Source organism: Penaeus vannamei, unplaced genomic scaffold (assembly GCF_042767895.1).
Source record: "Penaeus vannamei isolate JL-2024 unplaced genomic scaffold, ASM4276789v1 unanchor5198, whole genome shotgun sequence".
NCBI lineage: Eukaryota > Metazoa > Arthropoda > Malacostraca > Decapoda > Penaeidae > Penaeus > Penaeus vannamei.
The window spans coordinates 1-10,000 of NW_027218177.1; the positions used below are offsets into that span (position 1 = coordinate 1).

At 42.7% G+C, this 10,000-nt stretch overlaps 1 protein-coding gene across 1 annotated transcript in view; it reads right to left on the minus strand.

The window, feature by feature from the left end:
* Positions 1-1,551: 1,551 nt before the first annotated feature.
* The window catches only part of LOC138861394 (anion exchange protein 3-like), a gene marked incomplete at its 3' end in the record, with an annotated part of 10,661 nt that continues 2,212 nt past the window's right edge, over positions 1,552-10,000 (minus strand). The window contains 3 exon segments of the mRNA XM_070120445.1: positions 1,552-1,631; positions 2,184-2,293; positions 2,660-2,846. Coding sequence (XP_069976546.1) covers positions 1,552-1,631; positions 2,184-2,293; positions 2,660-2,846 — 377 coding nt within the window.

The following is a 10,000-nucleotide window of genomic DNA, read 5'->3' on the forward strand; positions in this document are numbered from 1 at the left end:
AGGCTTTCATCCAGACTTTACCAAGAAAAGATTTACTAAACAGAAAATCTTACTCAATAACCAGTTCATACAAAACAATCACACAAACAAACAAAAACAAACACACACACACACTCACAGACACACACACACACACTCACAGACACGCGCACACAAACACACACACACTTACAGACACACACACACACACACTTACAGACACGCGCACACACACACACTCACACACACACACACACTCACAGACACGCACACACACACACACACACACACACACACACACACACACACATATTCACACACACACACATTCACACACACACACATTCAGACACACACACACATACATACACACACATTCACACACACACACACACACACACACACACACATATACGCACACACACACACACACACACACACACACACACACACACATACACACACACATTCACACACACACACATTCACACACACACACACATTCACACACACACACACATTCACACACACACACACACATTCACACACACACACACATTCACACACACACACACATATTCACACACACACACACACATTCACACACACACACATTCACACACACACACATTCACACACACACACACACAAAAGCAGAGAAGGCTGTTATCATTTTGGTGTATCAAATTAAAAATTAGTCCCCTCCACCACCACCATCTTCGTTCTCCACATAATGTACAAGTATAATACAAACTTATCGTGGCAGACTGACATCACAGCGTTGTACAAAAAAGGGAAGGGCACTCATCTGTATATTTTTACATCTGAATTTTTTGCCTTTATCATTTACTTTTTTTACTGAGCGTATCCTGCTACAGATGGTGGCATCCTAAACAACTGCCTGCATGTTTTATGCCAAAAGCCAGCCCTGCACACAAATACAACTACTCATTCATATTCTCTACTTGACTCATTTATGTCTCCTTTCTCTAATTTCAATTCCTGTAATTTCTTCAATTTATAAACATTAGTTTTCATTACAAATGGAAAATGTAGGAACTGCTAGAAATTAGAAAATTACCTAATTTCAACCCAAGTGCTGGTCAATGGAGCTTGGGTGACCTTACATCGTCACTGGTAAGTAAAGCTTTCCCTATCTCTTTAACCTTAACCCCTCCTCCAGGTACTTGATTCACTTCTTGGTCCTATAGTCTCTCTGCTACTGTATAATCTTATTAAAACTTTCTTTAAATATCCATTTGGTTATTTGCTATGTCAGAAGAAGAATTCTTGAGAAGTTTGAAACATTTTCATATTGTTGTTTGGTTTCTTTTCATAGTAACTGCTAAAAATATACAACAATATGTTATCAAGAAATCTGAATGCTTTGTTTCCAGCAAATAGGCAGCCTAACATTAGTTGTACTGCAAAAGCAGCAAAAACCTTTGAGTAGCCAAACTCCTATAAAATGTCTTTAAAAACATACATACACCCTGCACCTCTGAAGACTGCAACATAAAAAACAATGTAAAAAGACCAAATGATGAAAAGACTAGCCATGGAAACACTTACCCAACAGACCACCCTTCTGGCAGATCAGGGTCCCCTACTTCGAAACTCACAGCACCAGTATTAGCTTCTTCCTTGCTTTCCTGTGATTAACAATAAAAAATCTTTGTACAAGTCTATCCCTAAATTACCATTCAGATCAGATGATTTAATACTGATAAATACACATTCAAATTATAAAACTGTACTTTGTGATGTAATGTAATCAATGCAACATACATTTAAGTATCAAATATATCATAGGAGTAAACAGCCTTGGGTAAATATACATTTTAGATTAATCATATCTAGGTACAAACCTCATATACAACATTGATTTTTTTGGTTACACTGAAATCTATTACAGACTATATTATCTATTTCTACATACACACCTTTGTTTCATCAGATTTATTACATTTCTCAACAAGATGAAAAAAAATGTTCTTGGGAATTCATCCTTTTTCAAACTTATTCAATTCTAAAAGCATCCCATTGCCTATCTAGCAAGAAGCACTGTAACAAAAGCTGAAATACAGAAACTCAGAAGCATGGATTAGGACTACAAGAACCTACCATACCTTCTGCTTATTTTGATTGATCTATCTACATATTGTTCACTTTACTTGGCTTAAATTAAGCAAAAGTGCACTTACAATGCTTGAGTAAGGGGGAGGGGCATCATCGCTAGTGCGGTGGCTCTTGCGACGCACTCGGTGTGGCTTCAGAGTGTGATGCATGTGAGGGAAGCTGTCACTTGCATGATCTGCAACATTAGGAGGGTGATTATGGTTTGACTGGTATATGTTATGCAATCTCTCACTCACTCACTCACTCACTCACTCACTCACTCACTCACTCACTCACTCACTCACTCACTCACTCACTCACTCACTCACTCACTCACTCACACAGATATATTTGGTGGTACAATGTGCTTTCCAGTACGTACAAATTAATAGGATATCACATATATCATCCAAAGTAGTTTGTATCAATGACATCCAAAGTAATTTGTAACAACAGTCTCATAACTTTTATATCAGGAACATCAACCACTATTCTTTAAAACAAAAGGAAAGAAAGAATGATCTAAGGAAACACTTTATAGGCAAACATTCTTTAAACTCACAGTCAATATCCATCTCACGGAGTCTCAGCTCAGACATGTCGCGGACCTGGGACTCATCACTATAGCCTGGGGTCCAAGAGGCCGTGACATCAGTTGCCGAGGACAGCTGGTCAAGCGAGAAATCTTCGCTGGCTTGACCCTCAAACATCTTGTCCATGTCTTCGTTGAGCTGTTCCGTAGGTTTAAGCTGTAAAGGCAAGTTAAAAGTCATGACTCAAAATACTTATAATCACTTATATTCTTGTCATTCTCTTATATGTAATGACTAAGGTGTTAGTCTTTGGTTTTAAATTTCTAAAAATATACAACAATGGATAAATGAATAAATATGAAGGGTATACTTTAAAAAATCCATTGCTTTTATATTAGACAACCTTTGTACCTGCCCTTGCTATTTGTTTGTTTATTTCTTTCTTTGTTTATTTGGTGATGATCTATGTTCATTATTCATTACGAAGAGATTGCAGGGAAAAATACTTTGATAACAAATGAATAATCCATTATAGCCCAACTCCCTTTTCATAAATTTTGGTTCTTAAGGATTTCCCTCGCAAAGATTATACCCTTGTCCTTTTATAATCTGTTCTGTATTCACACTTTTTTTTTATGGTTTATATCACCTTGTAAATTTCACCTTCCCCTCTGTACCTGTATAACAAGGAACTCATCTTCAGAGAAAAGACCTCACCTTCTTCAAAGAATCCTTCCTCGCTATGAGAGATACAAAAAACAAACAAGAAACAGTGATTAATGTAGAACGGAGGCAATCGACATCATGACCTATATGGCCTATAGAGGGTGACAAGTTGGTGATGATAAACATCTGATTCATGATGAATTGATGATTATTACATCATAAATGATAAATTTGTAAGGCTAATCAGTCTATAACTGACACAGTGATGATAATTCTTAAAAAATACAGCCTCAAGTGTTTTTTTTACTTAAAAAAACAACTGAGAATGGACAAATTTTCAACCAAGCAATAATAAAATCTATTTGCTACTGTACACTTAAAAAAGACATAGGATTTAGTGAGAGTGTTCTATCTGTCAGCCTATTTTGCTCTTTTATCCACTTGATGTTAATATCTCATCTAAGCAAAGCCAGTTCCTAAAATATTAGAATATGAAAGAAGCAATGAAAAACTATATATTCAATGACAGCAACATAAATGGAAAATGTATTCCCACACTCTACTGCCTGCAAGCAGTAACCAAGCCTGACAAGATTTCTAATACATCAGTGCATTAAGAGCAATATCAAAATAACATTTATTCTTCAAGCATTTTATGAAATTATCATCAATGCCAGAGCTAACTGCTTGAGGTCTTTCAAGTGCATGGTTCCTTGCAAAGAAAAGGAAAAGCTGTCGCACCATTTCATATCCCCTGCCATTTTCAACAAATTCCATTTTATTTTCAAAAAATCAAAATATTTCCTAAGGTGCGATACTCATATATTACAATGAAAATATGCTGGTCTTCACAAATGATTTAGCTATACTACTTTATTCCTTACGAGTTCAAAGTTACCTGGCAAAGACACCGGGCATGATTCCTTCACAAGGAAAAAATGGTTATTAAAAATATAAATCAAAGTGTAATAATACATTGTGTGTGTGTATATATATATATATATATATATATATATATATATATATATATATATATATATATATATATATATATATATATATATATATATATATATATATATATATATATATATATATATATATATATACACACATTTTTTTACAAAGTTAATTTGATTTTTTGTCTATCCCAAAATCAGACACTGTATATTATTTACTGCATTCTAGGCTATCATTATGTAACATTAAACAAAGCAGAAAAAAATATCAAAATATTTCAATTCTGCTTGAGTGATTCCTGGAATATTTTACCATGAACAGGATAATCAGCAAAGCTAAATAATAATCAATATATCAGACTATATATTCCAAATCTTTGAACGACTTTCAAAATTCAAGATCACAAAGGAAACCCGTACATGTAAATATAAATATATTTAAGTGTAAATGCGCTTGTGGTTGTGTGTGCGTGTGTGTGTGTGTGTGTGTGTGTGTGTGTGTGTGTGTGTGTGTGTGTGTGTGTGTGTGTGTGTGTGTGTGTGTGTGTGTGTGTGTGTGGTTGTGTGTGTGTGTGTGTGTGTATGTGTGTGTGTGTGTGTATGTGTGTGGTTGTGTGTATGTGTGTGGTTGTGTGTATGTGTGTGGTTGTGTGTATGTGTGTGGTTGTGTGTATGTGTGTGGTTGTGTGTATGTGTGTGGTTGTGTGTATGTGTGTGGTTGTGTGTATGTGTGTGCTTGTGTGTATGTGTGTGGTTGTGTGTATGTGTGTGGTTGTGTGTATGTGTGTGGTTGTGTGTATGTGTGTGGTTGTGTGTATGTGTGTGGTTGTGTGTATGTGTGTGGTTGTGTGTATGTGTGTGGTTGTGTGTATGTGTGTGGTTGTGTGTATGTGTGTGGTTGTGTGTATGTGTGTGGTTGTGTGTATGTGTGTGGTTGTGTGTATGTGTGTTGTAGTGTGTATGTGTTTGGTTGTGTGTATGTGTGTGGCAGTGATTATGTGTGTGGATGTGTGTATGTGTTTGGTTGTGTGTATGTGTGTGGTTGTGTGTATGTGTGTGGTTGTGTGTATGTGTGTGGTTGTGTGTATGTGTGTGGTTGTGTGTATGTGTGTGGTTGTGTGTATGTGTGTGGTTGTGTGTATGTGTGTGGTTGTGTGTATGTGTGTGGTTGTGTGTATGTGTGTGGTTGTGTGTATGTGTGTGGTTGTGTGTATGTGTGTGGTTGTGTGTATGTGTGTGGTTGTGTGTATGTGTGTGGTTGTGTGTATGTGTGTGGTTGTGTGTATGTGTGTGGTTGTGTGTATGTGTGTGGTTGTGTGTGGTTGTGTGTGGCTGTGGGTATGTGTGTGGCTGTGGGTATGTGTGTGGCTGTGGGTATGTGTGTGGCTGTGGGTATGTGTGTGGTTGTGTGTATGTGTGTGTGGTTGTGTGTACGTGTGTGGTTATGTGTACGTGTGTGGTTGTGTGTACGTGTGTGGTTGTGTGTATGTGTGTGGTTGTGTGTATGTGTGTGGTTGTGTGTATGTGTGTGTGGTTGTGTGTATGTGTGTGTGGTTGTGTGTATGTGTGTGTGGTTGTGTGTATGTGTGTGGTTGTGTGTATGTGTGTGTGGTTGTGTGTATGTGTGTGGTTGTGTGTATGTGTGTGGTTGTGTGTATGTGTGTGGTTGTGTGTATGTGTGTGTGGTTGTGTGTATGTGTGTGTGGTTGTGTGTATGTGTGTGGTTGAGTGTATGTGTGTGGTTGAGTGTATGTGTGTGGTTGAGTGTATGTGTGTGGTTGAGTGTATGTGTGTGGTTGAGTGTATGTGTGTGTGGTTGTGTGTATGTGTGTGTGGTTGTGTGTAATGTGTGTGGTTGTGTGTATGTGTGTGTGGTTGTGTGTAATGTGTGTTTGGTTGTGTGTATGTGTTTGGTTGTGTGGTTGTGTGTTTGTGTTGTGTGGTTGTGTGTATGTGTGTGGTTGTGTGTATGTGTGTGGTTGTGTGTATGTGTGTGGTTGTGTGTATGTGTGTGGTTGTGTGTATGTGTGTGGTTGTGTGTATGTGTGTGGTTGTGTGTATGTGTGTGGTTGTGTGTATGTGTGTGGTTGTGTGTATGTGTGTGGTTGTGTGTATGTGTGTGTATGTGTGTGGTTGTGTGTATGTGTGTGGTTGTGTGTAGGTGTGTGTGGTTGTGTGTACGTGTGTGTGGTTGTGTGTATGTGTGTGTGGTTGTGTGTAATGTGTGTGGTTGTGTGTATGTGTGTGGTTGTGTGTATGTGTGTGGTTGTGTGTATGTGTGTGGTTGTGTGTATGTGTGTGTGGTTGTGTGTATGTGTGTGGTTGTGTGTATGTGTGTGGTTGTGTGTATGTGTGTGGTTGTGTGTATGTGTGTGGTTGTGTGTATGTGTGTGGTTGTGTGTATGTGTGTGGTTGTGTGTATGTGTGTGGTTGTGTGTATGTGTGTGGTTGTGTGTATGTGTGTGGTTGTGTGTATGTGTGTGGTTGTGTGTATGTGTGTGGTTGTGTGTATGTGTGTGGTTGTGTGTATGTGTGTGGTTGTGTGTATGTGTGTGGTTGTGTGTATGTGTGTGGTTGTGTGTATGTGTGTGGTTGTGTGTATGTGTGTGGTTGTGTGTATGTGTGTGGTTGTGTGTATGTGTGTGGTTGTGTGTATGTGTGTGGTTGTGTGTATGTGTGTGGTTGTGTGTATGTGTGTGGTTGTGTGTATGTGTGTGGTTGTGTGTATGTGTGTGGTTGTGTGTATGTGTGTGGTTGTGTGTATGTGTGTGGTTGTGTGTATGTGTGTGGTTGTGTGTATGTGTGTGGTTGTGTGTATGTGTGTGGTTGTGTGTATGTGTGTGGTTGTGTGTATGTGTGTGGTTGTGTGTATGTGTGTGGTTGTGTGTATGTGTGTGGTTGTGTGTATGTGTGTGGTTGTGTGTATGTGTGTGGTTGTGTGTATGTGTGTGGTTGTGTGTATGTGTGTGGTTGTGTGTATGTGTGTGGTGTGTGTGTGTGTGTGTGCGTGCGTGTGTGTGTGTGTGTGTGTGTGGTTGTGTGTGTGTGTGTGTTGTGTGTGGTTGTGTGTGTGTGTGGTTGTGTGTGTGTGTGGTTGTGTGTGTGTGTGGTTTTGTGTGTGTGTGGTTGTGTGTGTGTGTGTGTGTGTGGTTGTGTGTATATGTGTGTGGTTGTGTGTATGTGTGTGGTTGTGTGTGTGTGTGGCTGTATGTATGTGTGTGGTTGTGTGTATGTGTGTGGCTGTGTGTATGTGTGTGGTTGTATGTATGTGTGTGGTTGTGTGTATGTGTGTGGCTGTGGGTGGCGTGTGGTTGTGTGTATGTGTGTGGTCAGGCCACGTGTGTGTATCGTGTACGTGCTGTGGGTATGCGTGTGTAGCTGTGGGCATGTTTGGGGCTGTGGGCATGTGTGGGGCTGAGGGCATGTGTGTGGCTGTGGGTATTTGTGCATCGCGGGCGCCAGGTCAGTGCATGTGTGCGGTCAGGCACGCATGTATTCGTGCGTGTACGTGTGTATACCGTGGCATGCGTGCGGTCGTGGCATGTGCGTATCGTGCTAATGTATCGTGCTGCCGCGTGTTGTCAGGCACGTGCGTATCGTAAGCACGTATCGCGGGCATGCGTAAATGATGCGCGTGCGCATTGCGGGCATGTGCGTATCGGGCATGTGTATCGTGGGCATCTGTGTATCGTGGCACGTGCATCGTCGGGCATGTGTGTATCAGTGGGCATGCGTATCGTGGCATGCGCATCGCGGGCATGCGTGCGGTCAGGCATGTACGTGCGGGTCATGGGCATGCGTACCGTAGGGCATGTGTGCGGTCAGTGGTACGTGCGGCACGTGGCACGTATCGCGGGCATGCGTACGCATGGTCATGTGCGGCATTGCGGGCATCGTGCGTGCGGTCAGGCTACGTGCGTATCAGGCTAATGTGCGTATCGTACACGTGTGCATTGTACACGTGTGTGGTCAGGCACGTGTAAACGAGTATCAGCGTGCGGTATCAGGCATGTGTGTACTATATGCGTGCGGTCGTGGCGCGTGTATCAGGGCATGCGTGTGGTCAGGCATGTGCGCGTGGTCATGCGCACACGCGTGCGGTCATGCGCACGCGTGGTCAGGCACGCGTGCGGTCATGCGCACGTATCGTGGGCATGCGTATCGTGGCATGCGTGTATCGTGGGCATGCGTATTTACCGTAAGGCCGTGTGTATCGTGGGTACGTGCGGTCAGGCATGTGGGTATCGTGTGTGTGGCGTGTGCATTATGGGCACGTCTAAATGTAAGGCCATCGATGCCACGTGTGTATGCTGGCTGTGGGTATGTGTGTGGCGGTTGTGGGTATGTGTGTGGCTGCAGTTGGGCATGTGTGTCAGGCACGTGTATTGTGGGCATGTATCGTGGCACGTGTGGCTGTGGGTATGTCAAATGTGTGGCTGTGGGGTCATGATATTTGTGTCAGTGGCTGTGGGTATGTGTGTGGTTCTGTGGGTATGTGTGTGTAGCTGGCACGTACGTATCGTTTGTTTAGATGTGTGTATCGGCGCGTGTATCGTGCGCGTATCGTGCTACCGTGCGTGCATTGCATGCACATTGTGTCGCGTGCGTATCAGGCTACGTGTATCAGGCACAAACGATGCGCACGTCAGGCATGTGCATTGTGGGCATGTATCGTGGGCATCTATGCGGTCAGGCATGCGTATCGGGGCACGTGCGGTCAGGCATGCGTATCGCGGGCACGTGCGTATCGTGGGCATGCGTGTGTATCAGGCATGCGTATCAGGATTGAGTATCGTGTGTGGCTGTGGGTATGTGTGTGGCTGTGGGTATGTGTGTGGCTGTGGGTATGTGTGTGGCTGTGGGTATGTGTGTGGCTGTGGGTATGTGTGTGGCTGTGGGTATGTGTGTGGCTGTGGGTATGTGTGTGGCTGTGGGTATGTGTGTGGCTGTGGGCATGTGTGGGGCTGAGGGCATGTGTGTGGCTGTGTATCAGGGCATGTGTGTGGCTGTGGGCATGCCTGGTTGTGGGGCTGAGGTTGTGTGCTTGTGGTTGTGTGTGTTTGTGTGGCTGTGTTTGTGTGTGTGGCTGTATTTTTGTGTATGTGGTTGTGTGTGTGTGTGGTTTTGTGTGTGAGGGACTGTGGATATGCATGTGTGACTGTGGGCATGTGTGTGTGGCTGTGGGTATGTGTATATGTGTGGCTGTGGGTATGTGTATATGTGTGGCTGTGGGTATGTGTATATGTGTGGCTGTGGGTATGTGTATATGTGTGGCTGTGGGTATGTGTATATGTGTGGCTGTGGGTATGTGTATATGTGTGGCTGTGGGTATGTGTATATGTGTGGATGTGGGTATGTGTATGTGTGTGGCTGTGGGTATGTGTATATGTGTGGCTGTGGGTATGTGTATATGTGTGGCTGTGGGTATGTGTATATGTGTGGCTGTGGGTATGTGTATAAGTGTGGCTGTGGGTATGCGTATGTGCGTGGCTGTGGGTATGTGTATGCGTGTGACTGTGTGTGTGTGTATGTGTGTGGCTGTGGGTGTGTGTATGTGTGTGGTTGTGTGTATGTGTGTGGTTGTGTGTATGTGTGTGGTTGTGTGTATGTGTGTGGCTGTGTGTATGTGTGTGGGTGTGTGTATGTGTGTGGGTGTGTATGGCCGTGATTGTATGTATGTGTGTGGTTGTGTATGTGTGTGGTTGTGTGCGTGTGTGGTTGTGTGTGTGTGTGGTTGTGTGTGTG